General features: G+C 37.1%; 1 protein-coding gene across 3 annotated transcripts; it reads right to left on the reverse strand.

Moving 5' to 3' along the window:
- Nucleotides 1–2,336: 2,336 nt before the first annotated feature.
- Nucleotides 2,337–12,207, reverse strand: ccp110 (centriolar coiled-coil protein 110). Of its 3 annotated transcripts, none has more exons than XM_005808879.2 (14): nt 12,028–12,207; nt 10,214–10,382; nt 9,060–9,188; nt 6,778–7,927; nt 6,516–6,637; nt 5,586–5,760; nt 5,368–5,477; nt 4,697–4,813; nt 4,493–4,594; nt 4,295–4,411; nt 4,084–4,157; nt 3,853–3,918; nt 3,676–3,735; nt 2,337–2,572 (listed from the first exon to the last, which is right to left on the reverse strand). In XM_005808879.2, exons 2-14 carry the CDS (start codon nt 10,373–10,375, stop codon nt 2,497–2,499), a joined length of 2,460 nt encoding a protein of 819 aa, XP_005808936.2. In that variant the 5' UTR covers nt 10,376–10,382; nt 12,028–12,207; the 3' UTR covers nt 2,337–2,496. The 3 variants fall into 3 exon arrangements, with proteins under 3 accessions (XP_005808936.2, XP_023204253.1, XP_023204254.1); XM_023348485.1 differs by having other exon boundaries at nt 10,214–10,421; XM_023348486.1 differs by having other exon boundaries at nt 10,214–10,424.
- Nucleotides 12,208–17,149: the final 4,942 nt, after the last annotated feature.

A 17,149-nucleotide genomic window follows, 5' to 3' on the forward strand; every position in this document is an offset into this window, starting at 1 on the left:
AGCAGCAGTATGCATAGACTAATCTACACGTATGCTACAAATGTCATATCTTGTGTCTAGCCCTTCAGAACAATCTTATCTGGCCTAAGGAGAAAAACAAATGAAAGTAATTAGCATTTTTATTTTGAAATCAAGGTCCCATGGAGAGGCAGAGTGGAGAGGCACTGAATGTGTTTCTTAAAGTCAAGTGTGAAATTTCCACTGTCAGTGATGATTTGGGAAGCCGTGTCATCTGCTGGCATTAATTCATTGTGTTTTCTGAAATCTGCAGTCAACGCAGCCAAATGAGTGAAAACAAATATTGAACTTTTTCACAATATTCAAATTTGGTAAGCTGTAGTTGAATGATTTTAAAAAGTTATGTTTGCCTTAACTTTTTTAAGTCACAACTAAAAAGTCTTAGTCTCAACTAATCTCTTTCTGAGTCATTTTCAGAGAGAAAAAAAAAGCTTTTATTGTGCATTTTCATGTGAAATTACAATAAAATACCACAGCAGTGTAGACTTTGAGATAAGCAGTGAAACACAGAGAAATGTCTCAGAGTACACTCAGCACCATGAGCTCAGAAAGCACAGAAAGTTACTCAAAGCCCTTCAACAAATCCTTTAATTAAACACACGTGGACAGTGCCTTGCAAAATTATTCATGTCACACTTTCACAAGTGGAAAACACACATTTTAGTATTTTACTGAGATTTTATGTGACAAACACAAATTAGTGCAAAATTATTGAGTGAAAGAAACACAAAATACAGTGTTCAACATTTACTGTAAATAGACTTATAAAAAAGTTACATATTGGGAAAAAGATGATGTGTAAAATCTGCTCGCTCTTTACTTGGATCCTTGCATCATTCTCCTCCAATAATACTTGTTTGCCCACATAACTAAAACATCTTCTTACTTCTAAAGTCAGGTGGACCCTGACCAAATATCCAGGTTTCCCATTTTTTCTTTTCTTTCATTTCACCTACACTATTACAAGTTTTTCTGCATTAATTAAATTCAGATTATTTATATAGCACAATGTGAATCTGTACTGCACTCCAGACCAAAGTAAAATTCCCCGCAACAAACACATATAGAATGTATATATAGTGAGAACAAGTCAACCTGTGTTTAGTTTAGTTTAGTTTGGTAGAAATCCAGCTGTTCTGTGAAGACCTCAGATGTTTGTTAAAGAACACTGGAGGAACATTATCTGAAGAACATTATGTTGGCATTATCACCATTTTATGGAGAATTGTTCAATCCATCATCTAATAATTAAGAGAGTGTGAGAAAACTGCAGACCAGGCAAGGAGAGTAATACTAAAAGAACCCAGGAGGCTCAGTAACTCTGAAGGAGCTACACAGATCCACAGCTCAGCTGGAGGAGTACGCTTACAGGACAACTGTGAGTTGTGCACTCCACAAAAACTGGAGAGGCCAAAAGAAATCCACTATTGAAATAAAAAACATGGGTTTACATAAGCCAAGTAGGGAACACAGCAAAGATGTGGGAGTAGTTGTTCTAGTCAAATGTTAACCAGACTCTTATAATTCTTTGGCCTTCACAAAAGAAAAAAACCCCAAAAAACAACAAGACTAATGAATAACTAGACTATGCTGTGTGAATGTTTTCTTTGGCAGGGGTGGAAGAACTGGTCAAAGTTGGTGAGAGACTGGAGATGCTTTTAAAAAGATTTAGAACCGCTAAATGGTTTTGTATAATTTCACAATTATCCACCAGTTTTTGTCAGCCTACCATGTAAAATCACAATACAAACATTGTATTGTGATTTTACAATACAAAATTTGTATTGTAAATACAATACAAATTTTGTATTGTAAATAAATACTGTGTATTTACTTATAGTAAATGTGTATATACCAGTATTTACCTTATAGTAAATACTGTGTATTTACTTATAGTAAATGTGTATATACCAGTATTTACTTATAGTAAATACTGTGTATTTACTATAAGTAAATACAAAGTTAAGGTATGAATGAATTTGCAAGGCTCTGTGTACTATAACTTTTAAGATAAGTATTTTATCATGAAACTGATATTTGTAGAAAAAAAAATCTTACCACCACGAGCACTTAGTGTTTATGATCACAGGAGATAATAGACAATAAACATGCTGGCAGCAAGGTGTAGTTCTCAGGCACAGATAGATTTCTAACTTATTGTGTTTTGGCTCTGACTAACTTCTAGCCATTGAGCAGCTGCCTTTCTCTATCTTAAATACTAGCCTGCTTATGAAATTCCTCAACATACATTACATTCTTGTTATACAATCATTTGTTGGAAAAAAAGACACAGCTTCAGCAGTTAACAACAAATTTGAACAATAAGATTGTATTACAAGTGGGCATTACAGTGAGATGGTGAACACAGATGGGAGTGGAATTTAGCAGCGCTGACAGTAGTGGCTTCACTTGTACAGGATATCTCATAAAATATCTTAAAAATTCAAGTTAGCAGATCATCAGGCATTAATGTGTTTGTTAACCCAAAGAGTGCTGCTTCTTCATGGTGTCCAAGCGCCTCACTCTCTCTTCTGGAGTCTTTCTGTACCAGCTCCTGGGGACAAACGGACATCGTCAGTCCTTATAGTAAAGGCATTTACTATAGTGAGCATTTTACTATATCAAAATGCTCACTTAAAAAATTTCTATTTTTGTAACTTATTTAAAAGTCAAGGTCCAATCTAGTCCTTTGAGCACACAGAGAAAAGGAGAACTCTAAACATTCAGCCAGACTTGAACATTGCTGTTCATAGATACTCTCCATCAAATATATTATTGGTTAACATTTCAGATGTGACATATTCCTTAAAAGTTGCAGTTGTAATCGCAGAGAAATGTGGATCCACAAGCTGGGTGAACACAACTGTGTGCCACGTTTTTGAGGGATTTATTAATACAACATTTCAAAAGTCATGTATCTTGTTCCTTCCACTTCACAATTACCAGTATATAGTACGTATATAGGACTTTGGTGGTATCACCTAGGTCACAGGAGTCAAACTCCAGTCCTCGAGGTCCACTGTCCTGCAGTTTTTAGATGTGCCACAGGTACAAAACACTGGAATGAAATGGCCTAATTACCTCCTCTTTGTGTAGATCACTTCTCCAGAGTCCTGCTAATGACCTAATTATTCTATTCAGGTGTGGTGCAGCAGAGGCACATCTAAAAGTTGCAGGACACCAGCCCTTGAGGACTGGAGTTTGACTCCCCTGACTTAGGTGATAAAATATCACATGTCACGTGACTTCATCTGACATTTTATCACATAAAATTCCAATTATATATATTACAGTTTGTGATTGCAATGTGGAAAAATCAGGAAAAGTTCAATGGATACAAAGACTCTTGGAAGTCTCTAACTATAAGTACATTTCTGGAGTAATACTGGACAAACCTTAAGAACTGCCTCAGAAAAGACATGTAAACAAAAATAAGTACCTAAACTGACAATTAAATACATCAAGAACTCTGATTTAGGTTAAAAGTGATATGCTGAGTCAAGTTTGAATGGATTAAACTAATCTCAGTAACAGCAATAAACTAATCAATCAATAAATTCATAATTGAAAAAAGTAAATAAAAATTAAACATTTGTTTATGTGATTAAAGCACTTTACAGGTCTAAAACAAGAAAACATAAAAAGTAGAAAAGTCACCCCTGGCGGTTCAGCTGGCCTGGAGTAGAGGAGGTCTGGCCCTGACTTGGCTTCTGAACTCTGGAAAACAAGCAAAACAGAAATTTCAAGAAAATCTGAAAAAGATTAAGGATAAACTGCACAAACACTGAGAACATGATGTCCAAGAAAGTGTAAAAGGAAATAAATATCAGTAACCTGTTGGTGGTTGGGCTTTTTGGCTTATGCTGCGCCTTCCTGGCCGCTGCTGGCGATTCACTGACCCTGAACAATGACCAAACGTAAAGAACAAAAACAGAGTTAATCATCTGAAATCCTCCTGATATCAGTAAGGAATTTGGGGAGGAAAATCCCAAGAGATACTCTACTGATGAATGTAAGTAACTTTACATTTATCCGTAAGGAATAAATAAATGTGTTTTTCCTTACTTCTTCTTCCTGTCCAGAGACCTCTGTGTAGCAGCAGAGAGAGACACTCTGTCTTTGGGGGTCTTGGCTTTCTCCTGCAGGGGAGATGCAGATTTAGAATGAAATGTAATAAAATGCGGCGCTAGAGCGAAATCAGAACATTTTCTCCCTAAATAATATCTTCCTCTGCTTTATTTTTCTATGTGATACTTGGCCAGTATTTTCAGATTACCAGATCTCGAAGCTTCCTCTCTGCACGCAGCTCCCTGTCCTGCTGCAGAAGGGCCAGTCGGTCCCTCAAAGGTATTTCAAAGAAGATCTCATGGATGTCATACTGGGCTGCACGTAGCTGAAGGACAAATGTGCCAATATAAACACAAAAGGCAAGGGGGACCTCTGCTGGCTGCAAACAGTAATATCATAGCCACACCTGGGCTCTGACTCTCTCCTGCAGGGAGAGATCTTGTGCTGTGTAGGGTCCTTTCTTCTGTGCAGCTTCAGTTTCAAATGATTGAATGAATTCTTGCGTATCCTAAGGAAGAGATTTAAAAAAGTATTTTTTTTGCCTAGTTAATATTCCAAATAGTTTTAATGTTTTTATTTGTGAAGTGCTTTTGTCTGGATGTGATCTTACCACAACGGTTTGGCACAGGTGTTTCAGCTTCTCTGTTTTGAGCAGCCTGCGTATGAGGAAGCCACGAATCATGGCACCAATTTGACCAAAAGCCTTCTGATGCTCTGCTGTTAGAACCTGCAAACCAAACGAGTTCACACAGAGAGGGTGAATCATAAAGATGGACAAGTTCCACTAAAAACATGCTGTTTTCAAATCAAATTAGACCAAAAATATCAAACAGAACATAGACAATGGACAAAACCAGCTATGTTCTCAATGCCAAAGATGTGACTGATCTGTAAAATTAACTGAATTGCATATGTGGAGATACAAATAGTGCATAAACAGCAATGGAAATTTTAAAGAGTTTAAATTTCAAGAGAAGTTATTTTTGTTTATGCACCAGTGAAAGTCACTTCAGACAGTTGTGGCTTCATCAATTTTGAACCCAACCTGATAATTTTGAGTTAACTGATACAAATGGATCAAAGATAAAACAGGGGTCAGGGTTCCTACAATATTTTAATTTAAAAATCACATAATTTTCCATTTTCTAGATTTTTCATCTAGTTTGTTTAAGCAAATATAACTGGGAGTGACTGAACTTATAGAGTGTAACATGTCCATGTCATCATCTTGAAATACTAGGTTGCACTCATTCAGTGTGGAGGAAGCATGTTTATGCTGACCAGACTTAGCCTCGCTCGGGATTTGTTTGCTGTCCGTGAAGAGCCCCACAGATAAGCAGCAGGCTGGACAGGGGGAGTCATCACACTAGTAGGAACCGCACTGGGAAAACCTGGAAGAACATCAAATAATGTACTTTTAAGAAAAGAAATATAGCTTAAAACTATTATCTGCAGCAGAATGTTTTAAAATAACAAGACACCAATGAATGAACTGGTACCGAACGTGTGCCCAGACAGTCGCTCGGATGTGTGAATGGGGCTCAGTCCAGGACAGGAGGGGCTCATAATGGGACAGCTGCCACTGACAGGCCTATGGCTCCAGTCAAATGTGTCCCCACTTCTTGGCCTCTCACACTCGTGCTTCTTCAGTCTTCTCTCTGTCTCCTCAAGCTCCTGAACATCAGAGATAAAATGAAAGCTTTCTGCATTGAATAAGATACACAGACAAGACAGTGAACTCTACATGCACAGGTTGTGACTTAAAAATACAGTCTGAACTAGTTTCCTTTGTGTTCTGACAAAATGAAACTTTTTATAGCTATCTCAAATAGTCGAATCTCAATTAATTAAATATGTTTGTATAGATTCAGTAATAGTGAAAAGTGAAACTCATACATTATATATTCATTACTCACAGAGTGACATATTTCAAATGTATTTTTCTGTTAATTCTAATTCATTCTAATGGTTTTGGCTTATTTTTGGCTCCCCCGTCCAGAAATCAGATGCAGTCCATGCAAACCACACACTTAACCATTCATTAATATGCTTGAATACAGGATTTAACACAAACATCATGGGCTTCTTTCCCATGATGTTTTGTTGATGGTGTCAATGAGTGTCTGCTGTACAACTCTCACATCACCCATAAGTAAATGTGGTATAAAATTAAATTTCTTCATTAAAAGTTATTTCTTTTAAGCATTAAGTAATGTTGCAAGGTTTAGAGAAAGATAATTTTTGTTTCCTACTAGAAGTAAACCATGGTGTCTGAAATTAAGAAAAATATGTTTCAAATTAAATTATTGAACTAAAATAACTTTTCTATCTGAGTCTAGTTTATTTAGCCTCTGCATCTTGAGAGACATAATAAAAGATAAAAAGATCACTGCATTACTAAAAGTACTTCTGTGACACTTTGTTCTCACCAGATGGAGGCGCTGTTGCTCCTTTTCCTGCTCAGCTAGAAGGATGGACATCTGCAGGGCATGTTCCTCCTCTAAACGCCTTTGCATATCTTCCAGAGCCTGGGCTCGCCATTGCGTCTCCTCTGTGTGTTTCCAAACATAAATACAAGCAAAATCCTATAACTTCACTTTAAAATAAAAGGAAGAATTGCACTTAGAGGAAAGGCGATACCCGAGTAAGATAAGACAATTCAGAAACAAAATATTCAATAAATAAACTCACCTGACATGACTTGTAACTCAGTAGTATTTCTCAGGACAACTGGTGTTTTCTTGCTGTTGTTCGGCACCGGGGACTCATCTGGACTCCCACGGGGCCTCAGCAGACACGGAGAAGGGCTTTCTACCTTGTATGATTGGTTTAAAGGGGCAGCAGGGGTGCGTCTACTTGGAGCAAGCCATGTAACACCTGCCATGAAGCGAGGGAGCCTTTCCTGGCTCCGGTCAACCTGCTCAGCTCCAGACTGGAAGGTATTCAGCTGGCTGTCCAGTGTGTGGCAGCGCCGGCGAAATCCTAAAGACAGATGATCGTGGTGTGTCATGGCGCTGGGTACAGAGGAACTCACAGGGCTGTTGTTCTCTTGCACTGGACTGGTACCACAGTGACTGGACCGACGGTCGCTATCCCTCCCCTCTATGCCCCAGTTGCAGATGGAACCAGCCGAGAGAGTCTCTGACCAGTCCACCCGTCCAGCGCAATCCTCTAACCTGCCCGGGCTTCGAGCGATTAGGTCTGCAGGACCAATAGGAAACGAAATGTGGATGTTCCCTGTAGAAACTGGCCGTGGTTTGCGCCTACAAGGACGGGGGCTAACGCTGGACTCCGGACTAGGGAGGTGAGCATATCGCTCTGGTTTGACAGGTGAGAGGGGGACAGACTTTTGGGGGCTGGGGTCATACAGAGGCTGCTGCTGCATTGGCGATAGGCCAACTGGGCTGTGGTGCAGACTGAATCCAAACTCAACACCTGAGTCCCTGATGGGGCTACACTTCTGTTGCTGTTTGAGAGAAACACTCTCTGCTGGGGGAGCCTTGCTGATCGGGTCAACCATCTCTGATGATCTCTGCTGATTCTGCTCCCGTTGCACGTACTCCCTTGATCTCTTAAGGAGGCTGTCCAAGCTTATGTCCTCATCATCCTCCTCTTCCTCTTCACTTCTCTCTTCATTCTCAACCTTTAACTCCTTCTCTTCTTCATATCCATTAACAATGGGAGTCTCAGAGCTAGAATGAGAAGGTGGCTCTACTACGTTTGACCTAAATTCAGGAACTTTGGGAAGCCCAGGTGAGTCAGTGACCAAAGTGTAGCCACTGACAGTCGCAGATTTACAAACTGGGGGCTTTATGTTTTTCTCAAGTGGCACGTCTTGCACCTGAAGAGAAGATACACAGACAAAAAACTTTTCAAGTAGAGGAAATACTATATACAAACATTCCTTTAAGCACTAAGCTATTACGGTGCTATTCACCTTGTACAAAATACCTGCTGTTTGAGGTTCTCATTTGAATTACAAGAAAAGAGGATCCAGATGGGGAAAGTCAGAAATTATCAAGCAGCCCAGAGTTTTGGGTACACAGATAAAGAATGTTATGAAAACTGCTGATTGAAACTATTTGCACTTCTGATAGTTTGTTTCTGAATAAACCAGTGGCACATAAAGCTGTACAATCTCTATTTGTGAACAATATTTTGTGAACTTGCACTGCTAACAGTAGTTAGCACCAAAACAAATGATGAATCCCACTTTTTTCTGACATTGAAATAAGTTCCACAGAATACGGGTGTGCAGTCAAGTCCGGCTCCAACCTTCGGCTTCAGAAATAAAGTGAATGCAACTATTATTGCATTTAACTTGTTAAAAGTTTAAATGTACTCAGAACAGCTTGAATGTCTTCAACTTTGAGTCCTTATTGGTCTGGCTGTACTATTCATTTTTTGGCTAGAATAATCAAATAAAATAAAATGTTACTAAATTTATTATGGAGTTTTTTTCTAATTCATATTCCTTGTTTCTTTAAATGCATCCAAAGTGTATCATCACTCCACCCATTTTTGAATAATCTGTCAGTCATCCCCCATGTTATATGTCTGTCCCAGTTTGTCAGATAAGCAAGAGAGCAACATTTCTCTACGAAATGAGTTGACAAAACACGACTTTAATCAGATAAAAATATCTCAGCTCTCTGGAGCATATTTTAAATCAGACACTCTGTATTTAACTCTGCAAATGTCACCAGAGATTTTAGGGCAATGTGTAATTTAGTTTTTGTGCCACATCCTGGCACAGATGCACCTATTTTTACACTTGAGGCATGAGTATAAAATCTTTATATGGAAGAAAACATTCCTCTTTTTCTTTTCTCGCTGTCATAAGCATTTATGACTTTAATCTTCAGATTGTGTTTGACTAATTTGCTTTCATTGGGAACTTTATTTTGCCAGTGCAACATTTCCTTCATATCAACTTGTAGTTATGTGTCCAGGAACATGCATTATAAACTGACCTGTACTTGGTCCAGAATGACTTGAACTCGGGCCATAAGCTTGTTTCTCTGCAGGTTCTCTCTGTTCTGCTCCAGCTGGATCGCCCTCTGTCTGTAGCCACGTATATCTGTGTGCTGCTCTGCAAGCAGCTGAAAGAAAAAGTTCAATTTTTTTATCTTCTGTTAAGGTGATTCACAGTTAAAGTCCTTACCAAAATGTGGTTTTTTTAAAACGTTTTTGAAGTAAAAAATCTTAGATTCTCTCTTTGAGATCCAGTGGGAGAGTTTCTGAAATGGGATGATTCCTGAACACTTTTTGTCAGCAGTGAGGAACAAATGGGTTTTTCAATCAGCCCTGATTCAGCTCCTCATCGATTACCTTTTCTCTATTTTCTGTGCCAACTGCTGATGTAATTAGACTCTTCTTACGTGAGAACTCCTGACTTCTTTTAGCAAGAAAATCACAGGTTCAAATAGTGGAATGCCTTAAATGGAATGTTGTTTTTAAAGCTACAAACTGGACTCATGCTTTCTCTGTTAAGGGAAGCCAAACGATGAGTCAAAATAGGCTTTGAAGTGATGGATTACCATGTTTTACAGAAACATTAGATTCTCAAGGTCTTACAAAGAAATGCTTCAGTATATTTTTATACACCTTACTGTATTACATGTCTCAATAAGATACATATTTGCAACAATAGCAAGAGCAAGGAGGAGCATTTAATCTATTCTTAATCACTTTACAGGTTTCTTTTTTGTTGCTGTTATTTTGCCCTTATGATAAAATGTCTTGTTTTTTGTTCTTATCTTTGTGTGAAGACGCATGCTTCCATTTTGACTGTCTCTTAGCTGCTGTTACACTTGAATTTCCCCACTGAGGAAAAAAAACGATTCTATTCTATAAAAATTCTATAAAAATTTGAAATGAAATAGAAAAGATTCTTTATTTTATAAAATTTATTGAAGTTGTGTTGATCATTCCACCCTGAAAACAAGCAGTCAAACAAATGAATAAAAGCCACAAATAAATATGATATTCATGTATATAAAGCATAAAATAAACTTCTCATTAGTACTGGAACTTGCAAACATTGGTTACATATCGAATCATTAGTCATGGGTTCTGTTTTGGACTAATAAAAAAGCTCATTATTTTACAACTCAGGCTTGCTTACCAAAGGCAAAAGTATAGGTCTCCCATGAAAGCGGATGACAGAGCATGTTTTCAGGGAACAAAGCGGCTCACATGTCTTCTTCTTGAGTTTCCCCTCCTGCAGCATGGCCAAACTCCGCATACAGAACTCCTCATAGTTCTCCATCCCTGGACGACCACACATCCACTCTCTGGGCAGGAAACACACACCATGTAGCCTTGTCACCCAGCTGCTTAAATCAAATCAAATAAAGACTTGGAATTACAAAAAAGTGTGTGAACCCTTGTACACTTAGTTTGACTATAAAGTATTATTTTCACATATTTGCCACACACAACTTCAAAAGTCAGCATATTCTGCTTGGATCTTATGCAATAGGCCAGCATGAAGTAGTGTGTAACTGGAAAGAGGAGGAAGAAGATATAGTATCAGAGGTTTTGGACAAATAAAAATCTCCTTTTGTATTTAGTGTCATGGAGACCAAGAAAGCCATTAGACAGGCCAGGGACAGGGTTTTTGAGAGGTTTAAGGCAGGGTTATATTTTAAAACAAGCATAAACGTACTGCAGACCCACTTAAAACTAAATTTACAGAAGAAGAAGCTTTTATTAAAGAAGCATCCAATAAGCCCAAAGTAACTCTGTAAGAGCTCCAGAGATCCACAGCTCAGGTAGAAAAATTCAACAACAGATTTTCCCACCTGATCTACTAGTTGTGCAAGCAACAAAACATGCCTTTGTTAAAGAAATCAATTTCCACATTCTCACAAGTCATATTAACACAATAAACAAGAAGATACTTTGGTCAAATGAGACTGAATCATTATCTCCAGCATGCCAAACACTAGGTGTGGTGGAGATCTGCACATCACACTGAACACACTATCTTAACAGTCTAACATGGTGGTGGCAGCATCATGCTGTAGAGATGATTTCCTTTACGAGGCACAGGAAAGCTAGTCAGAGTTGTTGGGAAGAAAGATGGAGGTAAAAACAGAGCTGTTCTACAATGACACAACAAAGATAAAGATACAACCAATTCAACACTGAAATGATTTAGATCAAAGCATATTCATGGATGGCAATGGGCCAGTCAAAACCAACATAAACACACATCAGAATTTTCCAATTTTTATTTGCAAAACCATATGAAGACCAGGTATCCTCTCCCACTCCATGTTTCAGTCAAGCACCACTTTGTGCTGGTCTATCAGATAAAATCTCCAATAAATATATACATTTTTGTGAAAAGGGGAGTCAGCATTTTTAAAGGCACTATATGACCATATGTAATCAGGAGAGTAGAAGTCCTCTATAACAATGAAGCCCTGTTTGCCCTCATGTTGTCTCATCACATTCCTGCCATTCTTTTCTGAAGGACTTAGCTGATGACTCGTTTCCTTTTCCGGTGCTTGTGAAAAATGCAGATGGGATTGTTTGTCAAATCAATACAGTGTATTTCTGGAATATCTGTCAGCAATTGTGAGAACAGAGTAGTCCATGCAGATTTACGGCGTAAGACAATTGGCACAAAGATTGTTTTTTTTCCCATGGAACATAATCGTAATAACACCTTTGTAGGTATTACGTTTAAATTAAAGACAATGTTTTTATAAAGCTGCAACCTCTGACTACCACACAGATTCACGCAGCCCATCACAGCACAGCATGGGCGGGGATGGCTTCCTTTTTGTCCCGCGCTACTTTAGAGCATGCTTAACCGAATTTCTTCACTATAATTCAAACATCACCACCGATACCTTCTGAGGCGTTAGAGATCTTTTAATCCAGATGTGCCACATAGAATGACAGCCGATAAACAGCGAGTAACCATACCTGCAGTTTAGACGGGAAACAGTCGACTATCTTCTGTTGTTTTGCCCCAACGGGCAGTCTTACATGCAGAATAATCTCGCGGAGATGCTAAATATGGGAGGTTTTAGCAGCATGGTTTAGCGTCTGTGCTCCTAATCACGGTTTGACCATCATTACGGTCATGATCGTCTCCAACCCTTCCGGGCTCCAACAGCGCCTCCTAGCAACGGGAGCACGCGCCGAACAGTCTCAGCGTTTCCTCGTTTAGTCGTTGCTAAGCATATTTCTTATCATGTTAATACACACCATACATGTACGTCAAAAAGCTTCTGTTTTAATATATCAGAAAGTAGTAAAACCTTAAGGGAGAATGAACATCTTGAACAGATTTAATCATTTTTCATTTAATTAAAAATAAATATCACATTATTTGTCGAATGTTTTTTTTTTTTTTAAATGATTCATAACGGCCTCCTTTCTAAATCACAAAAACTTGGCATTTTATAAGACGTGTTCATTTTTGAGAGGCTCTGTGGGGGTTCTCTTTTTTTCATTGATTTTCTCTTTGCTTAAATGCTTGTTCTCTTGTCACCACTGTTGTAAAAAGTGAGAATAAGCGAAATTTGCCCATGTCGTGTCATATTTTCATCCCAAAGAAATCAGAAATTGTATACAACTTAAAAGTAAACATATTGTATTTATTAACCTAATTTAGAAAATTATGGCCTCGGGAATTTTGTACAAAGCATAAGAACAATTTCAATCTCTCTAAATGTTTTATTTATACACATTAGGTGCCCATTAGTGTGGAGGGTGCTGTAAGGTCTACAGTGCTTTTTGTGCTATTGAAAAACAGTGTTGTGTTTTTTAAAAATAAATAATTCAACATTTTGCAAGTCATGCAAAATGTCTAATATTTCACAACTAAAAGCACTGGATGCAAAATAAATTTTTTATGAAAGCAAGAGAAAAAAGTTTTCTTTGACCCATCAGAAAGGTGAAAAGGATATTTTCATAGTCTCCTCCTAAATATTTTAGATGTTCTTCTTGTTATGTTGCATGATACAAGAGAACCTATTTCCCTAATGTGTAACATGGTACAAAGACATTCACTAATGGACAAACAAAATGCAACATCACACAACAATCTGAATATAACCACTTGTATTTTATGTGACTTCTTTCTTATATTGACACCCCAAAAATGCAAAATACAATTCACAGTAAAAACAAAATTATGTTTCAGCTTCACAACTCATTTCTTCTCTGTTCTGGAGAAGCTGCATATATTGGCTGAGAAATGCGCACATTTTCCTGGTTGTCTCGAAGCATAGCAGCAATTTCATCATCTGTAAAAGTGGCTTTGGAATCCTGTCACAAAGACAAAACAATGAAAACAAATAATGACAGAACAAAGCAATAGAGTCTGAATAATAATTCAAAATCTTACTTGAAAGGTCCGGCGCTTGACCCCAACACATGCATGGGACAGCTCATAACACAGCACTATGTCCAAGTTCTTTGGCTCTTCCTTCACTAAAGCAGCCCGGAACTGGTTACGGTGAGAATCTAAGAATAAAAAATAAGTAATAAAATAGCCCGTGAAACACATATTAATATTGTGATTTTTTTTTCTTTTCTGTGACAGTTTTACCCAACAAGTGCATGCAGGCTGATTTCATTGTGTCTTTGGAGACATGCTCATGGTTGGAAGTCAGAAGTTTCTCACACAGGTGCCAACTGAGGAGCTTGTCTATCATTGTGTGTCTGCTCCCAGCTGGGGCTTCTTTTATTCCTTTCTCAATCTCTGGAAAGCATTGAGCATAAATTATTTGCTTCCCACGCCTTAAAGAAAATAAAAAAAGTCTTACCACAAACATGTGCCTCCCAGATATAATAAATAAATCATTTACAAGTTGTGAGGCAAGTTTAGTCCTGCATACCTCGTACTGCTGTTAGGCAGCTTTCGCAGTAAGAGTCTGATAAATAAAAAAAACAAACAAACAGACTGGAGATTCAATTAAGCTTACACCAAGACATGCAAACAACGAATTCTTTCAAAGCTAAAAACAGTAAATGTTTTTTTTTGTTTTTTTTACTTACAGCGATCTGTGGCATGAGGCTGCACAGGAAGATAGGATCCCATACACATAAAAAAAAATATTGTTGTCACGGTCTTTGATGAGTACATTATGTGCCAGCTAAAAGCATAAAAACAGAAGTTAACTCTGAGATCAAGCTTTTTACCTTTTATACAGTCTGGTCACGTGATCTCAGCAACAATGAGTTCACGTCACCACCACTGACAAATGCCAACTGTACTGTCCAGTTTTTCAGGTTTTGTCTGGATGCTTGAAAAACACCCCAGGGTTTGAGTAGGTGCTGAATGGAACACCAGATGAGGTTCTGTGAAGGAATCCTTTTACCAGCAATTAGCACTTCTACATTTAAACCTAAACTCAAGCTATCAATGAAATTTATATTTTAAATTTTTGCCTTTTACTTAATAAAAAAACTTCCTTAAAGCATCATACTTGACAAAATAGTTTATTTTAATTATCAATAAATGTTTAGAAATCTTTATTAGTAGCATAATATTAGTATAATAATAATAATAATAATAATAATAATAATAATAATAATAATAATAATAATAATAATAATAATAATAATAATAATAATAATAATAATAATAACATAATTTCTGAAACTTCTGAAACTGTTTAATCAGAAAAAAAAAGTATTTTGCTGTTTTCAAGAGTGATCACTAGGTGGCACTGTTGTACGTTGAGAGCGTCGTCACTGTATTTTTTTGAGGCCTTAGATTGTTTAACAAATTTGGGCATTTTTACCATATATGGACTGACAGCGTGACGTACGTGTCCGAACGTAAAGTATGACCATGTGTGCGGGAAAAGCGAACGTTAGACCAAAAATGTTTTTAATGGAAGACACAATGTTTACGAGCGAGCTTAGGATATAGCTCACATACAACCTAAAAATACCCACAGGCAGAGTTAACGCAGTGAGTAGTCTATTTATTTGTGTTTTTAGTTACTTTTTTTTAAACTGATTACTCGTGTTTTATTAGGTGGTATGAATGGTTTAAGCTAACATTGCTGTTCTTTCAAATTTCTGTTACTTTTTAAACTGTACTCTCGTTTTATTCTGAGCTGTTATGAGTAATTGAAGCCAACATTGGAGTTTTTTTTTTTTTTTTTTTACATTTTTTTATTACTCTTTTTAACTAATTACTCACGTTTCATTCTGAGCTGTCATGAATAGTTGAAGCTAACGTTGCAGTTCTTCACTTTTCTGTTAGCCCAGTTGTATCGTTGTTTTGTTTGGTGACAAACCCATATTAGTATTTGAACTAATACTAATAACGAATACTGTTTGCTAAGCAACAGTATTATGTTAATGAGACAATGTGCTGGCAAAAGACAAACTGGTTCCAGAACGACCAGTCTTTCGTTATTTACCTTCATGCTAATATTAGCTCTTCAGTTTCTCAGGTTGAACTCCAGTAATTCCTGTAAAACCGTTTTCTCTTGTGCAACTTTCATACTCTGCCAGCTGTTTCACTTTATTTCCTTCAAAATGAACGATTGAATGAATTATATTTGATTTTTTTATGAATCAGAAGTCTTATACACCACATAATGTATTCAAAATATTTAAAATGGCTAATAATGAAAAGAGAAATATTTAAAGGATAGATATCTGTCTATATGCGTAAATATCCTACAAAAAAGTTGCGTTTATATCCCTAAAAGTCTAATGGCAACTAAAAATGTTGAAGCCCACAGATTATTATTATCAGTGTCATTGATTATGTTGATTGGAAACAAGAGTCCAACTTCAGATGTTTATTCTTTGGGGAAGAGCTGCGTTCTATCTTTAGTGTCTGAAATAGTCCAAAAAACAAATAAGCTGTCGAGCAGATGGAGCCTTAGTTATGAAAACCTTTTTTCAATCTGTCCAAAACAAGATTAGCTGTCATTCACATCCGAAACCTTAATTTTGGAGGACAGCAATTGTTGAGCCATTTAGTGACTCTGCTAAACAGAAGTAATTTTAAAACTCTAAGCCTAGATTATCCCTTACAAAAGAAATGGCTATTTGTTAGGGTCCTTATTTATTTGTGCTATATTTCAAGTACTTGTGCTGCAGAGCCAAATAGAGATGTAATGAGGTTCTTAGGAGTGGGATTATTTTGATCTGGATTTTGCTGTAGTGCTGATATTGCATTCTTTGCAGTGATAAAGGTTGAGCTTTTTAAGCTTCACACAGTACATGTTACCTTTGGTTGGTCAAAATCAAACATCCAGAGAAGAACAATGGAGCTTTCAATGTTCCATGGACATATTTTGCACTCGGCTCAAAAGAAGTCCATTGTCCAAACATGAAAACTGTTTGGTGGTTTATTAATCCGTTGGGGGGCAAGCTTTAAACAAAGTTCCATTCTCACTGCTTCCTGCTATTCCCTTTGCACTTATTTGTTTTTTTCTGAAACGTCACCCCAGTGCCAGCCCTATAATGGGCCAACTCACTCCAAGCAAAACATTTATCTAAAAATACATTTGCAAATGAAAGTGTTAAATGAACCAAAAGAAAAAGTGGATAAATGAAAGCACATATTTTAACTAATTCAAAGTGTTTATTTTTTATGTAATTTTATAGATTTTCAAGTTGCAACATATGGTTTTATATTGACAAATATAAAGGGAGGAATAGTGTTTCCTGGCTAACAGTGAATGTCTGTCCTTTTTGTTTTTTCTGTTAATTTGTTTAGTTAGTTCCTGCAGGCTTAAAAAGATACTTTATCTGTTGTGTTGAAAAAAGCGGACAATATCAGAATGGAATCTTATCATGACTGGAGACAAATGGCATGTGATAAACATCTGAAGCAATGGATTGCATTTCTGGAAATGACAATGAATACTGCTGCTCCCACATTATAACGGATATGTACAACATCGCTGTCTGTTTGGAATCTTAGTTATTACTTTTTTACTGTAGAGGATTGTGTTTTGGAACAAGTTTAACATACTCGACTAACTTTTGAGTTGTTTTTTGGTACAACAAGTTTTCTGCCTTCAATGTAATTCCAGAGCTATTATATCTGCTCCTAGCTGTTCCT

This window comes from Xiphophorus maculatus, chromosome 16 (genome assembly GCF_002775205.1).
Source record: "Xiphophorus maculatus strain JP 163 A chromosome 16, X_maculatus-5.0-male, whole genome shotgun sequence".
Lineage (NCBI taxonomy): Eukaryota > Metazoa > Chordata > Actinopteri > Cyprinodontiformes > Poeciliidae > Xiphophorus > Xiphophorus maculatus.